This window comes from Myripristis murdjan, chromosome 14 (assembly GCF_902150065.1).
Source record: "Myripristis murdjan chromosome 14, fMyrMur1.1, whole genome shotgun sequence".
NCBI classification, from domain to species: Eukaryota; Metazoa; Chordata; class Actinopteri; order Holocentriformes; family Holocentridae; genus Myripristis; species Myripristis murdjan.
The window spans coordinates 7864759-7882542 of NC_043993.1; the positions used below are offsets into that span (position 1 = coordinate 7864759).

General features: G+C 42.1%; 1 protein-coding gene across 2 annotated transcripts in view; it reads right to left on the reverse strand.

Moving 5' to 3' along the window:
• fnip1 (folliculin interacting protein 1) overlaps positions 1 to 17784 on the reverse strand; it is a 55583-nt gene that overhangs the window by 13011 nt on the left and 24788 nt on the right. Inside the window, exons 3-11 of one of the 2 annotated variants that reach the window (XM_030069455.1) lie at positions 16187 to 16330; positions 15418 to 15518; positions 14852 to 14926; positions 14011 to 14102; positions 12710 to 12793; positions 8731 to 8802; positions 6265 to 6400; positions 4391 to 4592; positions 3353 to 3438 (exon numbers count right to left, since the gene is read on the reverse strand). In XM_030069455.1, coding sequence (XP_029925315.1) covers positions 3353 to 3438; positions 4391 to 4592; positions 6265 to 6400; positions 8731 to 8802; positions 12710 to 12793; positions 14011 to 14102; positions 14852 to 14926; positions 15418 to 15518; positions 16187 to 16330 — 992 coding nt within the window. The remainder of the gene's footprint in view (positions 1 to 3352; positions 3439 to 4390; positions 4593 to 6264; positions 6401 to 8730; positions 8803 to 12709; positions 12794 to 14010; positions 14103 to 14851; positions 14927 to 15417; positions 15519 to 16186; positions 16331 to 17784) is intronic. The other variant, XM_030069456.1, reaches the window with a different exon arrangement.

A 17784-nucleotide genomic window follows, 5' to 3' on the forward strand; every position in this document is an offset into this window, starting at 1 on the left:
GCATGTGTGTGTGTGTGTGTGTGTGTGTGTGTGTGTGTGTGTGTGAGAGAGAGTGTGTGGGCAAAGTGAGATTAGTGTTGCAAGCATGCACAGACACACAAATGCACAAAGAAGCCATAAATTCATACCAACTTATGTCTGCCCATATTTAAATGCGCACGAAATCAGTTGCATAAACTAATTTCTAATCAGGGATGTTTCTGTAGTCATGTGATGTATTAGATGATGTCACAAAAGTAGATTTACTATTTTTTCACCAGTTTTTTTTTTTTTTTTTTCTAGGAGGTAGATGTCCTTTGGTTACCAAATAAGTGGTTGATTATAAAACTTCCGTCAATGCAACTTCCCCTTCACTGCCCACAGTCTTTACGCAAAGAACCGCCAGCATCCATTGCAGCCAGAGTGCAACCATGGACCCACCTATGGTGTGCTCTAACAGGAAGAGAACACTGTCCCCTCTCTGTCTCACCCAATATAACCTCCCATGTCTTACTGTGCATCTTATTAATTACTATGTTCTAGCTCGAGCTGTAGGAATGCAACAGGAACATATGAGGAAGGTCAGAGGTTGTGTACATCATGCACGCCTCACACATAAACCATGGCATGTGTCCATTAATCACTGACTGCTCTGACACACCTCAGGATGCTACATCGGTAACCAGAGCAGAATTACACAATCCCTGTTTCTCCTCAGCTCGCCATGATCCCTGACCTTCCATACGCTGACCCTGTAAACTTTATTTACCTTGTTACCCAGAGACGGAAAATCCCAGCTGGTAGCCATGACGCACCCTCTCCTAATATAGCCCTGTCTTAATTATGGGACTATCACGTAATACAAGAAATATCAAACAGTCTGTGTTCCCTTGTATGTAAGTATCATACAAATAAATATGCATATAAATAAAAATGCTGAATAATTCCTTGAACAAATCCCATATGAGTTTGTTAATTACACCTTTAAATTTCTCTTTAGATGCTTTGTTATCATACTTGCCCCCGTGTCTTCATGACAAAATGGAATTTGTTAAATAGAGGCGGCGGCGTCTGATGAAATCCAAAAATTCACGAGCACATTCTATAATTCTACCAGTCAGCAAGAGATTTTTTGATAGATTTTTAGAACAGGACCTCCAACTGATGTCTGGTTTCCTGCTTTAAGTGACTAGTGGAAAAACGAACATGCCTATGCACATTATTTTTGCATTGCATTGTAATCGGCTTCATTTTAATCTTGACTATATTGTAAATTGTAAATCTCCTTCCATATGGTGGTACATAACTGAGACTGTGTGTGTTACTGCAGCAGGAATACAGACAGATGACTACCAAACTGTGCTTAGAAAGAGAGGCATGTGAAAATGACCAGACGCCACTACAGCTGCCCAAATGTTAGCACTGGGTAATGTAGTGGAAGTATGGAAATATTTTACTTTATGACCTACTTTGAGGAACACAGGAACTTTACGAAGCTAACCAGCCAGGCCATTACAGCTTCCCTGGTGAAAATCTATGATAAGCACTGTAGAAGTTGGCCTCTACTTGGTGACTGTGACATGTGAAAAATGTCAATTAACCGGCCACCAGAGCTCCATTTTTTTCCTCCACAAGTACTTGCCTCCAACCAGTTTGGCAGGTAGTCTGTTGGTTGGCAGTTTCATTTCTGTAAAAAACTACTTTGAAAAAATTATAATATGTGGAAGAAGTCACAGGGGTGAAATCAGCATTATCTTGCCTCTGTGGCTACTTGTTGAAAAAAATGTTAAGTTCATGTCACTTTTTCTCTCCTTTCTCTGTACTGGATTCCATGAGAAAAGATTTTACTGCTCCTTTACCCTTCCATCTCTTACCTTTATTGCTTGATGTCACCTAACTTTCCAATCTGTCCTGCCCACGTTCAACAACCTGACTACCGGGAAACGAAACCCTTTACACCGTGAACTGTAAATACAAGTCTCATGATGTGCAGTGACGACTGGTATCCAGAATATGCATGATATGTGAAGCCTGAGGCTGTTCTCGTGACTATGTCCCATGGAAATTTCCTCATTAGATTTTATAGTGCAAAGACATAGAAAACAGATATACGACATGAAGACGCTGACCCTGCCAGTCACGTTGTGAGAGAATGAGAGTTTGGCCACTGTGGATGAGAGTGAGAAGTTGGCTTTGGTAAACCACCAGTGAATGATTGAGAGTCTGGCACTAATAAAACATGCGAGTCAGTGAGCATTCTGGTGTTAGGATAAAAAAAGCAGGCAGTGATTGTTAGTGAGGCTGTGGGCAAAGTGGGAGTAAACATGTTTTTGTCCCTGGTAAACACACTGGTTTGATTTATGCTACAATTAGATGATCACCGGAGGCCACCAGAAACCCGAACCAATCAGCATTCATTGAAGAACTATGAGTAGGGTTTAGGTGATGAATTGGACAATAGAGACAGGCCAAAGTTGACTGATTTTCCTGACAAAAGCAGCAAAGCAGCAAAAATCCTGAATAGTCCTGTAACATGTTGGCAACATGCTCGGCGATATATTTGCTTGCTTTCACTATCACAGACAACCAGTCCAATCAGACAAACATGATTGGACCAATCAGTTAAAGATAAATGACTGATCCAATCACCTGTTATATAGTTTTGTAAATGCCTGTTGATACTGCCCATATTCCAAATGGATACACACCCAGCAGTGCCCATACTCTGTTTTGTGAAGTGAACACAGGAAATTAACTCAGAGAATGGAAGTGCAAAGGCTAATTAGTAATTACAAAAAAAATACAACCCAACACCTGTGCAGGTCCTGACCATGTCCTGCTATGGGCAGAGACAACCAATAGTGAGGAAGAACTGAGGTTATGGTGAGCTGAGGTGGAACGAGCCGACACTGGCTGTCTGCCTCCATTGTTGTTTTGATTGGATTCACATTGGATGATGGGAGTTCCTTTGAGATTCAACGTCCTGATGCCAACAACGTTTCCATTGCTATAAAAAATTCAGTTCGTCTTCATCCCTGTGTAGACTCACATAGTCATGCTATGAAAAAGCAGCTGGAGAATTGCACCGAGGGCACTAGATCAAATAAACAAGCTTGGACTGTCGGTTTGGGTGTGGATAAATCACTCAAGTGAAGTTGGCGTCCCCATGCCGCTCAATAGGAAGAGTGTAGAGGTAAAACTCGGTCAGGGGTCAGAGATTCCCTCTCAGGCCACCAGTGTTACAAGTCTTGGGAGTAACAATGTTGCGAGGCGCTTTGGAGAGGAGCGTCAACATCTACGACACATTATGAGCGATGCCTATGCAAGTATGTCTGTGTCAGTCATGGTGAGTGAATGTGAGTGGTGGCCTCACCTGAACTCGTTGAGTCCATCCACCATTCGGCTGTAAGCCAATGCCCTTTGGCTGGCATCAGCTGACCGACGACTCATCTTCATGGCCTTGAGAGTGACACAGCACAGACACACACAGACACACACACTTTTAGAAATAGGTACTAAAGAGGAGGAACGACATAGTTAGGGGAAAGGGGGAGCGAAGTATAACTGGAGGGGTTGAGGCGGGGGAGACTGGAAGTTCTCCAGGGCGTTAATGCTGCCAGCAACATACACCAGTAAACAAAGCCACAGATATACAAGGTATGACCATTGACCATTCAATCTGTCTGCAGTTTGACTGGTCACTGGTCACTAAACAGCTCCTCTCATTACAACAGCAGGGGATATAAGATTTGCATTTATGTTCTATTCATATCTCCTTGCTAAAGGGACTTCACTGACAGACAAATCTCTGCAAGGAAATTGAGAAAGGTACAACATCTATCAGGGAGAGGTGTGACAATTCATTCATTTCATCGAGGCATTGAGTACAAAATCTGATTCAACTGCAGTGTTCTGCTAAAAGAAACAAGTAGTACGAATCACTCTGGATTTGGCCTTAAACGATATGAAATGTTTTGAAGCAATTCATTCTTTTATTGATGTAAGGTTTTTTTTGTTTGTTTGTTTTTTTAGCATTTCTGCATTATTTGATAGCGACAGTGGAGAGAGACAGGAAAGATGGGCTCGGTCTATAACTGAACCCAGGATGCTGCCATGGTTTCCACTATGCACTCTACCAGGTGAGCCAACGGGGTGCCCCTCGTTCAAGATTCTTAAAAAGACCCACCATTCTTTCTGGAATAAACTGAAATAGTTCAGTCGTCTGGAAAAGGATGACCTTACATTATAGCTGCGCTATTTAATGGATATGAAGGTTTGGCTTAAAGACCTGAATCAAATCATGGACTCAAATCGTGGTTTACGAACTGAAATGGAATCGTCCCAAAAATCAAAACTCCAAGAAGTGAATCAAACTGAATCTCTGTGCACGTACATACACTCCGTGACTCACCTGTTCGATGGCGCTCTTGAGTTTGTTCATGTGGCTTTCAAAGAGAGGAAAGTGGGAGAAGAAGAAGTCCTGGAAGCGGCTGTTCTCCTCGTTGTCGGGGGAAAGCAGGAAGATGACCCCAATGGCGATCTTCTTCTTGCGGGCCACACCGAGGCTGGGGCCGCCGCTCTCGTCAGACATGTTGAAGCTCTCCTCCACCGACCTGAGACAACCAGTTAGGAGAGATGAGCTTACTTCAAAACCGAAAGAGATCCAGTCAAACATTCAAATACTGATCAGGTGCAGCAGAATACCACACACTTTGCACTGTTTAACGAACACACTTCTAATTTTGGAATTCATATTTGAGCAGTCATGTCTTCTGCCAAAATTTGCATGTAGCATCTGTAAGTAAAGTCCCATACTTGCAACCAGTACAGTCTATTTAACATATAAATATGAATCCTATGACTTCTGCTGCAACTGTGCAAGTTCCCCACACAGATCAATAAAGTCTCATCCTATCTTTGGCTTATCTTGCCTGCTGTAGTATTAAAGCAGAAAAAAATCTTTTTTTTTTTTTTTCAGCTCTGTCTCATACTAGTGAAGCAAAAACAACAGAAAGTGTTTACTTACTGCCTCTTGCATTGATTTAAGGGGAAATACAGATCTGTTTGTCAGTTATTGCCTGAGGTAAACTTACATAAGTAAAAATGTATTAAAAAAAAAAACATTTTGCGTCTACCTGCTTAACTCCTCATTTGAAATAATATTTGTGCATACTATTTCAAATGTTGAGATGCTTTCCTTTCTTGTGCAGAAGCAGCAAGTAAATAAGACCCTACTGTTTAGATATTTCCACTTCATATCCTATATACAGCAGTAAAACATCCGCTGCAACACTTACGCAGAAGAAATAATAAAGTACACCTGTTAAGCAAAAAATAAAAAAATAAAATAAAATACACAAAGCAAGTTTTAATCATTGCGTATTGCACTGTTGCAGCAGGTAAACAAGCTCCTTTAGTGCTGCTGAGCTGGAGCTAGTGTCTGGAAGATTAGAGCGCTGTGAGGGTGATGGCTGTGTTTACAGTGACAGGCTCACACAGCATCCTGTCTGCTCACAGCACTGTGTGTGTGTGTGTGTGTGTGTGTGTGCGTGCTTGCGCGTTAGTGAACACAATTATTTGTACATAGCAGTAGTGTGTGTCATTTTCCCAGCTGCTTGTTGGAATCTGAGGAAGTCCTAGCAGGATAAGCTTTACAAAGGCCTGACTGAGGCCCTGAGCAGGGGAGATCGAAGGGAGGGAATTAGTGACTGGAAGAGGCTGTGTGTGTGTGTGTGTGTGTGTGTGTGTGTGTGTGTGTGTGTGTGTATGTGCATGCGCATACGTGTCTAAGCCTGTGTTAAGAAAGTTGTGGGGAAACGTCCGCAGGATGTTACAGTACATACAAAAAAACACTTCCTCACTTCTACACTTCTTTATCTCCGTGTATATCACACCTAAGCAGCACTGCATATGTTAGTTTGTGTCATGTGTATCTGTGTCCATGCATGCTTGTTTGCATGTGTGTGTGCGTGTGCATGTGAAAAGGCAGAGAATGTGCCCGACGCACAAATGATGCTGTTTGTGTGTCCATCAAAGAATGATCCTCTTCCTTTTGTACCTTGTTTGGTGCAAATAGTCATTGTGTTTGCAGATAATATGAGCATGTGGTCATGTATTTGGCTGCATATGAGAATATCCATGTGCAATGTGTACATTAGAAGTATCCAATCAAGTAACAAGAAACACGAATTTTTAAACTGGTATTGGTCAAATTCAAATTCTGGCATTGTGATATCCATAGCATGTAATTATGTATGTATGTATGTATGTAAGTATGTGTCTCACCATCGAGGGAAGACCCCGTTCTCCAGGCTGGTGGTCTGACTGCGGAGCCACCGGCGCTGGTAGCTAGACGCACAGCTGCTGGTCAGCGAGGAGCCAGGAGACGGGAAGGGAGTGATCAACAGGCTGCTCAGAGAGGCTGGTGATGGATGGATGGACGGATAGACAGATGGTGGGGAGGAGGAAAGAAGATGAGAGGAGGAGACAGAAGGGAGAGAATAGGAAGATGTAGATATTCAGAAAGCAGAAGAAGAGGAGGAGGAAGAAATGAGGAGAGAGGAAACAGAAGGAGAAAGGGTGGAGAGAGGGTACAGAGGGGGCAAATGTTGGGTGAAGGACGGGAAAAAGGACAAGAATGAGTCACAATGACGGGTGTGGAAGGTTACTCATTTTGACTGACACACACGCACACACACACACACAGCTAAACAGAAAGCTACACGAAGAGAATAAAACTTTTCACCAACGCAACAGACTTGAGAAAAGAGAAAGACACTCATAAAACACACACACACAAAACCCAACAGACACACCCAAACATGTCATGGACACGGCCACATAAACACACACACACACACACACACACACACACATCATTTCCCAGCACTCAGCCCTTAATTACAGGATAGATTTCATATGGAATCCAATGTCAGCTTGCTAGCTAACAGTCACATGTTGCCGTTGTTGAAAAACCTGGCTTAACACCAGTTGGGCATGTTACTGACAACCTGTCCACACACACACACACACACACACACACACACACACACACACACACACACACACACAAGCACACACACAGACTACAAGCCCTGATCACACAGTTATTCATGCCCCAGGCAGCACACACTGATCGATGGTCACATGAGCTCGAGAGGAGGTGTGTGTGATCTTGTGTGTGACAACAGAAATACACTGTATGTGTGTGTGTGTGTGTGTGTGTGTGCACGCCTGTGTTTGTGTCAGAGACAGATAAAGAGCTTTCCTGCCTGACCGCAGTGGGGAGGAGATGAGAGGCGCGAGGCCGAGGCTCGAATTAGAAGTTCATTTACTAGTAGCAGGTTTTGGGAGCTGCTATATTTAATCCTCTGCATGTGACCCGAGGTTCGGGCAGAAGGAGCAATTCCTCTCGTGCCAGCCATGCCAGGGGGACACGGGGGTGGAGGTGTGTGAAGGGGGGTTTGAGGGACAGGGGTCAATTTCCATTGCACAAGGTTTTCCAGAGCCTAGAGTCCCTGCAACAGTAACCCCACCCCCACTTCACCCCTCTCCGTCCCTCTTTCTCCTTGTTCATACATTCAAATTTTAAGTATCAAGTGCTAGACACTTAGCCCCTGCCCCAAATGTGTGTACTATACTGTTACCTAGGAGGGGTTAATAAATGGAAAACTGTGTGGGTTTGTGCGCATGTGTTAGCCGACATTAGCGACATGTCAAGCTTAAGCACCAAGGTTGTAAGAAACCAAAGCTTGTGTAACTCTTAAATCCACATCAGTCAGCTTGACATTGAACCGTAAAGAAAAAGCAGGTCAAAAAAGGTCAGAGACTTTCAACCAGGAAGTGCTTACAGCTAAACTCATTAGTCGCTTCCTTACTTATGCCTGTGTGATCAGGTGCTCAAAGGCACAAACTGTTTGAAGACTTCAACAAAAAGTTAAGGTGCTCACAAAGGGAGAAATGTGTGAATGAAGAAACAGAAGAATGAAGCCAGACTTGCTTTAGCTTCAGGCATACAACAGGAAATTTGGTTAAAAGCCTGTAATTTGAAATACTGAGCCTTTATTTCAAAATAAAAGGCTTATAACCAAATTCCTTGCTCCAGTACAGCTGTGACTGAAGATAGTCAAGTTTGGCTACATTCTTCCATTCACTGCCTCACTCATGTTTAGGGCAAAAAAAGACGCTGAGAGCAACAGATTAACACATACAGAGATCCTGGGTTGTGTTTCAGGTGAAATGAAAGTGATGCAAAATTCTCTGATGTGTAATGAAAAAGGTTCTGAGGTCATACTTATGTTATTTTCTGCATGCAAAAAAGAAAGGATAGAATACTTTTGTTGTGAGCACACAAACAGCACTTTTACAATAATTTGGACATACTTGACACTATTAAATTAAACTTCGCCAATCCAAAAAACTGCATAAAAACGCGAGTGATCATCTGAATTAGCTATGTCAACTGGAAATTAATTATAATTGTGTGTGAGCTGGGGAAAAGGAGTTTAAAAGACCATTTCAGTATTGTTGTAAAGCAAAATTATACATAGTGAAACTACAATCCCAACAGTCTTTGATATGATTAACTACACAGCTCCAGACCTCCCTGTTGTGACCTCATCTCCCGTTACTTCTCCTCCTGAGCACTGCCTGAGAATAAATCAAAGCCTCATTCAAAGCTCAGTTGCAGGAGTGAAAGCTGCGCTGAGTGTAGGTCAATCCAGGCTTTCGCTGCTTGTCTCATTAACCTACCTGACCTGGCGATGCCACTGTCCCTCTCGTCGTACAGCCCTCGGCCAGGCATGTCCATGGGGTGGCTGTGACCTGTAGGGAGGGAGGGAGACAGATGGAGAGATGGGGGGTGGGGGGGGCAAGATGAGAAGATGAAGGTAAAAAGGGATTAAGACAGGGTCGAGAGAAACCAGGCAAGTGAAAGAGGGAGGAAGGAAATCACAGAAATGAGAGGAGACAGGTGGAAAAAGGAGGGAGAGAGAGAAGGGGAACAATACAGAGGGGATGGGGAGGATGACCGACAAAGAGGAGACACAAACAACCTGTGAGAAACACACCAGTGTGATCAGTGTGAGAGCAGGAGGCTTGCTGTGGATGCTCTGCTCTCCCACCACCAGCAGCACAGCTGATGGGAAGTGTCTACTGCTCTTCCCCTCAACCACAAACAAACACAAAGTCTAATGCTTTTCCTTTTTTCTCTACTTCATCCATCACATCCTCCGTGTTCATGTCTATAAAGGCAGTTCACTTACATTTGGATGTTGTGAAGCTACCCTTTTCTGTCAAATGCCCACAGTGGAAGGGGGATTCTGAATGAAAAGACCAGTGTTGTTTTTGCACAATCAAAATGTGGTTTTGAGAATATATATGACAAATTGGCTGGTAGAAAAGTTGTGGTCAAAGGTGCTTGTAAGTAATTAATAGCCATACCAATAGCCACAAGCCATCAGGATTTGATGCTGTGGTATTTAAATGCAGAATAGCAGAGAAAAAAAACTAGACATAAGATGCCTAAGGTCTGATGGATTATTCAGAACAACTGCACCACCATTAAACTATGAAGACACCACAACTCCGACTCAAAGTCACGATGGGAGGGAAATCACAGAGCCAGAGGTAACAGAAACAAGAAGGTGCTGGGAGAGACTTCACTGCATTCAAATTAATGTTACTGATTGATTCTCATGCTGTTATCACAGAGTTTTTTTTTTTTTCCTAAGGCCAAAAAACAGGAAGTGTCAAAACACATGCAAAGCATCTTGTGAGGCAAAACGCACTACTGTTGACTCACACCCTGTCATTGTAGGCTATCTAAGCCAGCTGCTACAGCTTCCATATGAGCTGGATGTCACTGAGCCTGTTTGCTTGCTCTCATATGTCCTCCTCGTCAACACTCGGGAGGGAAAAATGGGGGAAAAAGTTGACGCTACTCACAGCAGAGAGGTGCGGAAACCACAAAAGCATCAGCTGAATGCGCAGTTGAAAGTGTAGCTCTGCATAGGTCGATGATATGATTAATGGGCCAATCAACTAGGTCTTTTTTTGCCAGGTGTGTGTGTGTGTGTGTGACAGTGTGCCATTCCAGCATTGCATAACTGACAGAGCTGCATGCCATGCTAGCCTAACGGTGCCCTACACAGGGTCGCAGGAAGGCGGCACTGAGCAGGGAAAGGCTTTTTTTATACAAGTCACCACCCCTGCACCCACACTACTACAAGGGCAGAGGTTTCACCCTGTGGGGGGCAGGTGGGGGAGGGGAGAGGAATACACACTGAATATTTCTGGCAAATAAGCTCTCTAATCAACTCGCACTTTCAGCTCTGTGTGTTTACTGAGTTTAGTGAGCTACGGTCCATTATTATACTTCTGTTCTCAGTGGAAGTTGCTCTGGTTCCAGCTAATGCCAGAGCACCAGCAAAACACTCACAATGTGAAACGGAGATGCAAAATGCTAATATTTGGGTGTTGAAACAGTTAATCAATAAATGCAAAATTAATTCTAAGTTCAATAATTGATTAATCATTTGAGTCATTTATCAAGTAAAAATCCAAAAACATTTTCCAATTCCAGCTTCACTAAGATCACTAAGACAAGATTTGCTTACTTTTCTCCATACATCATAAAATAAGCATTTTGGTTTTTGGCTGCCGCTCAGACAAGCGACAATTTCAGACCAAATGTGAATTTTCGCCCTTGTGGACCCACGCAAACACACACCCGCAAATTTTTCACTTGAAAAATGATGATAGTTTCATGTATTCACTTTATTCGCAGCCAGAATTTGCATCTATTTGTGTCTTTCCATTGACTTTAGCCTATATGTTATCACACAACGCTAAAAAAGTCCTGTTTGGTCTGAACACACAGTAGGGAAGCAATTAAGAAGCTGGGCTCTGTTAACCTCCCATGAGCATTTGCCATTATTTTTTGACAGTTTATATACTAAATGATTAACAGTGAAAATAACCACCTTTGCAGCTCTACTTACGCTAAGGTATATCTTGGACCATTCATTAAACACTGAGCACTAACATGTACTCAGTTATCAATGCCTACTTAAGCTTTTTGTTAGAAAAGACAAAGTTGGACAAAGAGCTTATCTGCTGGAAATTCAGTGTATTCTTCTGCAGTGATAATACATGGGCAACTTTTTTAGGAAATGCAGATGAGCAATATTGCCTCGAGAAGGATGTGTGTTATATTGCACTGGCAGGAAAGACATAGTAAAATATAGTGATCTTAGTTTTTAAGGATCAAAAGTTAGCTGAAAACAGGCAGCCCTGTGTTTAGTGACAGAGGACGGAGGACCTCCTACATTGGCCACTCGCACTCTACATGGAACTGTGGGTTTGTGATGGGATGTCAGTGTTTTGTATCCTTTTTTGTATGTATTGGACTGGCTGACAAAATTTCATCAGGGAGAGCGAAAAAGATACTCTCTCCCTTCCTCCAGCAACTGCAACCCAGGTGCCATTGAGCGAGGCATTTTACCAACAGCTGCTTCAGCAACACTGAATATGAAGCATGGTGTTTCCAAATAAATGCACACATGCCCAGTCAGCTTCTCCTTAATCAATAAAGCTAAGGAGCTTTAAATACTGTTGTCCAAATTGCACATCAGAAAATACTGGTAATAGGTTATGGCTTAATTGCACATCTTCAATGCCTGAAATGACTGCCCAAGTATTACAGATGAAACATTACAGGTGAGTGAGTGAAGAACACCAAGAGAGAGAGAGAGAAGGGAAGCAATTACAAAAACTATCACTGCAACTACAGCCACCAACACCAGTGAGCACATATAACCCATGCACCATGCTTGCATGTGCAGTGCACTTGCAGACCTGGGTCAAATAGCACTTGCAGATACTTATAATGATCTGTTTTAGAGCACTTCATGATACTGTGGGACACAAGGACTGACAAAGAATTGAGCCATTTGCAGGCAAGCATTTGTAAGTCGCTATTACTTTTCTGTAATTAGGCTGCGAAGCGCTTCTGAGCAGATAAAAACAAACACCAAGAACCCAGTCACACCTAGAGTTTGTATTCTTTGTAGTGGGAAAAGGCAACCTGTCAACCTGCAAGATTAGAGAGCCTCATGATAGAGGAGGAGTGGAAACAAAGTCAGTGCCAGTCTGGTTAGGTAAATATGTCAGACTTGTTTGCAGTCTCTGCTGTAATTCACCCGTCTCTGGTAATCATACCAGTTACAAGTAAACAAATAAATAGCTGAATCTAAGTGTTAGCCCAGACTGCGGTATCATTTTGTTATGCTAGGCTTTCCAAGCATGAGTAACTGCTGGTTATCAGACGTCAGCGTCCATCTCCTTATACCCATAAAACTCTTTTAGGGCCGATTCTTGGATTAAGATCTGATTACCTTCTCACTCCTAATGAATCACCATGTAGTTGTCTTAGAAGAGAGCTGAGACTTGCCTTTTTAGGTGCCTTCATGCAGGAATTTGTGCTACCCGGAATTTAAAATCGTGCTCGGCATGAAATGGAACACAACCCAAGAGTTATTTCTGCAGCTACTACTTGACCCAAGTTGTTTGCAAAAGTGCTGTGATATCACATGCTATAACTATCGCTACCACTACTGGTGCTAAAATCCATGCAGCCGCACAGTGTCAACGCCTGCAGAACTGCTGCAGTTACAGCCTACACACAAGCATGCACCCGCAAACACCAGTCATGGCCAGTTTGAGCGCCAACCTGAAAAGAAAGAGGCGCTCTTGATGAGGCGCAGAGGGCCCTGTTCAGAGAAGGCCCGTCGAGGGCTGCAGAGCTGAGAAAATCCTGCGCAGCACAAACAAACAAAAACAAGGAAAAGAAGATAGAGAGGGAGAGGAGATAAAAAAAAGAGACAAAAACAAGACATGAACCGTGGTTAGTAAAGTAGTATGGAGGAAGGGTGGCCGATTCCGGTGGTTAGACCCTCCTGAAATAAACACCTGAGTTACAGAAAGTTTTTAGTCTGACATGATGAAGATCCACTGATAGGTCAGACAAAGCAGCTGGGATCACTCACAGAAAACACAGGCTAACCAAATGGATAAACAAAATAAGGCTTTATTTTTTTTCTGATTTGTGCAGCTAAGCCTTTGTTTTTTTTCTGTGAGGATGACACAGAGAAAAAATACACATTAAAAGATGAGAGCAGAATCATTAAACAGTTCTTAGCGTCAGAAGCATTAGGTATTCCTGACTCTTAGCCAGACATATGTGGTGTTTGTTAAGACCTCCTGCAGCGGCATAATCATCTGATTAAAATTCTTAACTTCTCTGGAAACAGTTCATCTAAATAACATAAAAATGATGACCGAGTGTTTCCACCAGTCATTGCTGCACTCAACATGCACTGGAAGAAACAGAGCAAGAATGCACAACTATGACTGGTAGGAAAGAGCTGATAAGGCTAATTAGCTGAGAAAACTGTGCTTGCAAGGCTGGTTTGAAAGTTTTCCAGCAGTTCATGAGGTTACTGGAGGGGCTTTAAGGGAAAGCTGTTGGCAGATTCTACCCAGCCTGGTTTGTATTCAAACAAGACTGTCAGAGGGTCAGGAAGGGAGAAACAAAATCTGACACAGCCTCACACTTTTAACGAGGTATTGAAGCGTTGCAAGAACTGAACAAATAACTAAATTCTTAAACTGTTTCATGCATTTGAGTCTTCTTCCTAACTTCAGTAGGAGTTGCTCAAATTTATCATTTTGTTCAGAGGGAAGGGATGAACAAACAGCCTGACAGTAACTGGGGCAACACAAGCAAAAACAAATTATCATCTGGAATGTGATTATGGTAATTTTATTTGATTTCCAGTACATAACATGAAAACAGTGCTAACGAAATAATCTACGCTCTAATCAGATTTGTGTCACACTGAATATGCACTCAGAGATTCCCTAAAAGGTTCTATCAAACAATTTCTAGGTGAACTAAAGTGAACGGAAGGAACTGTCAATGATAAAGCAGTGTAACCCAGGTTTGGTGTGGTGCAGAGTTGCTATGGTTACCTATGTTCCCTAGGAGACCGTTGGCCCCGGTGTTCTGGTCGGGCCTCAGGGTGTTTGAGTCCTGTCCAATGAACTCAAGGCTGTCCTGTAACCTGCCCCGGACAAAACAGCAAAGCAGTAACTCTGTTATTAGATACTGTTGATTTTAAAGCAAGTACCCAAAACAAAAAGACATATGTTGTCACAGACCAGGAGCATCGTAGTGTGACTGGTCCAAAACCAGTACATGGGACACTATACCAGAGCCAGGACTGTATATTGACGGTCCAATATTACTGAAAGACACTGGCTCATCAGATATATCAATATCGACAAGTATTTTGGGCAATGTGCAAAAAAATAGTCCATATTGCAACTATTTGCTTACCAAATTTGAAGATTCATTGCTACAAATGTCTGTTTTTATGTATAACTTAAAATAGTGGGATTCAGATTCTTTGACCAAAGAGTTATTATATATCATTATTTGAAGATTTATTTTTTTCCCTAAATAGTGATATCAGCTCCAAAAATCAGGGATTGATCAGGTTTTAGACACTTTACAGAATGAGAACTAAAGAGACTTAAGACAGAAAAAAGGTCAATGTGGAGACAGAGATGCAAAGAAAGCAAGAGTTAACAGGAGAAGACAAACAGTGAGAGAGTATTCCTGGTTGACACTTGTACTATAATCAAGACTGATGCAGAGACTCGAGAGAGAGAAAACGGGGAGAGAGTGCATCTGTGTACACATGTGCGTGTGGGCTTGTGGGAAAGGCTACCATAAGAGAACAGAGTGAGAAAGAGGGTGTAAATGAGTGTGGGAGCATGAGTAAGTGAGTGTGTGTGTGTGTGTACGTACGTGTTGAGGCTGCCGTACACGCTGCCTCCTGTCCTAGCAGTGAAGACCTTACTCAGCATTAGCTGGGGCGGCGATCTGATATGACGACAGAACAGGATGAAGATTAACACGAGGTGTTATGCACAAATGTGTGTTGAAGAGATGACACATCATCACTTACAGCTGAAAAACTCTAGTCTCAGCCTCTTCTGCCGATTCAACGTTATTCATCAATTTAGAACTTGTCTTGTCTCCCTCACGTCCCTTCACTCCTTCTTTAGCCTGATATCAGCCTCGTACTAAACTACAGCAGCTGTGTCAATACATCACACTAAAACCCAAGACAAAAAGCCACGTCAAATGTCAAAACGATTTCATTTCTGCCTTTTTCCACGCATAAAAAGAAGTAATCTCTCTCCAGGGGACTAAAGCAGATTATATCTCAATTGTTTTTGTTCAGTGAACCAAAACTTTTTTTTTTCTTCGAAACTTAATATTTTTATAATTGTGGGATCAGATGGGCTCCCTGTGTTGGGTGCCAGCTGTGGAAATAACAAGCCACTGAAGCATTGGTATCCCCCTCTTACCTAATCTGGTGGATTTTCAGAGTGGAGCCTTTGTAGCTCATGGCCACAGACCCGAACATCATCTCACCCAGCATGACCACGTCGGAGGAACACCTTGAACCCTGAAGCATGGAAGATGAGGAGAAGAGAGAAAGAAGAGGACAAGTAAGTAAGACTATTTTCATTCTCTATTAATCTACCAGCTATTTTTTCAATGCACTAATTGATCGATGTGACTATGAAACGTTGCAAATAATGACAAATGTCCATCACAAGTTATCAGAGCCCAAAGTGTTTCCATAAATTGTTTATATAGTATGAAATGTAGCCAAAAAACAGAAATGAAACAAAGTGTAATGTATTCATTTTATGACAATATGAAATGGAGGAAAACAAGCACACCATCACATTGTGAATATTTATTATTTATAGGTAAAAAGCCAAAACAGTTAGTAGATTATTAGAAATTAGAATCAAATCGTTCTGGCATTTGCCTAATTGATTGGCTGACTTATTGACTAATTGTTGCAGCACTACTAGCAAGGTTAATGCTACAGTAGCATACAGAGAAGCCTGCTGCCTTGGTGGATGTGTGTGCATGGATTTGAGAGCAGACATGTATGAATATGCACAATTATATGTGCATATTTGTGTGTGCAAATGCATGTGTGTGCACACTTAAGCATATGTGCATGAATGTTTCTGGTAATATTTCCAGTATTTGTGTATGCGTGTGTGTGTGTGTGTGTGTGTGTGTGTGTGTGTGTGTGTGTGTGTGTGTGTGTGTTACCTGGAAGCGGAGGCCCTGCTCCTTGGTTTCCCGTGACTCAGAGGCGCAGGAGGAGGAGCTGTCCAAGGAGCTGCTGCTGCCCCCTGTAGGACGGAGCTGGCAGCACTTCCCAAACATCTTCACCTGGCCCTCACTGCACACGCTCTGTGGAGAAATAAAAACAAACATAAAAATACTGTGACTCTAGACACAGTGAAGCTATTTAACTCTGCAGGAAATCCATGTTACATCAGACCGTGTCAATGTATTTATTCAATTTAATCATGTCCACATTTATGTAGCCATATTATGTAACACACCTTTTTAAAGCTCACAATGCAAAGACCAATATTCAATGAAAACCTATGACAAAATTGTTTAGAAATTAGGGATGAATGACATGGCAAAAAAAAAAAAAGAAATCATAATGCAATAACTTTGACATATTTTGCAACTGCAATAAGATTCACAATTTTATTGGGAATAATCTTTTTTGTATCATAACTTTAATTAAAAATGGCATTTATCACTGAGTTAACCTCCTGTCCTTTCGGATAAGTGCACCTGGCCATAATGCAATTTAAATAATATTTTGCTAAAAATTATTCAGCTTTTCCAGCCAATTTTTTTTGAAGGGAAAAGAAAAAACAGAACTTAGTAAACAAACTGAGCAGCCACAGCCAACATTCACATTAGCTGGTGTTTACTCCCCATCCTTGTAAACAACAAGGGACTGATATGAAAACCAAGATGGAGCAATACTGAGATCATGGTTTTGGCTGCACAAAATCAGTGCACAAAAATGATTAATACCCTATTAGCTGTTTCATGCTCATGTGTTTAGTCCTCCAAAGTCTAGGCTATTACCATAGATAGCTTGGCAGCTTACAAGGACTTTATATCAGGGGGATTCACTGGATTGGATGCATGTGCACTGAAAGTTGCAGATTATAAGTGTGAAAACAGAAAGAAACAGGATAAGAACACACTTATAAAATCTTATGCGAGTCACATTTCCATCTGATCCCAATTTCAGACAGGTCCTGTGGTGAAATTTTAACCAGTCCCAAATAATAAACCCATTAGTCTTAACAACTGGTGTCTGTGCCAGAAAGTTAGACCTATTGGCGGAGAGAAAAAGCAAAAGCTGAAGTTAAAAAGCAAATAAAACCCAAAGAAAGAGGCACTTCTGTAAACAGCTAACTAAGAGCAATGTGAGAGCTCAATCAGCCTGTGTGTCATGTGCCTTCTTAACTTGGCACCCTATTCAAGAGGAATGCATTTGGGAGGGGGGAAGGGGGGGGGACGTGCTTAGCCAATGGCGCTTTGGTAATGGCTCACTTCAAACCACTGTCAGTGAGAGAGAGACACACACAAAGAGAAGCAGAACTAAAGAGAGAGGGAAAACAGAAAAGAAATACATAAATGAAATTATGTGTGTAAATATTATATGCATGCATGCAAACTTGGTGCTCTTTTTTCATTGATTCTTATTGATATCCATGAGTGCTTTTGGTAACATGAGTACACTTGTTATGCTAATAAAGCCATTTCGATTCTGATAAAGCTTGTGTGTGTGTGTGTGTGTGTGTGTGTGTGTGTGTGTGTGTGTGTGTGTG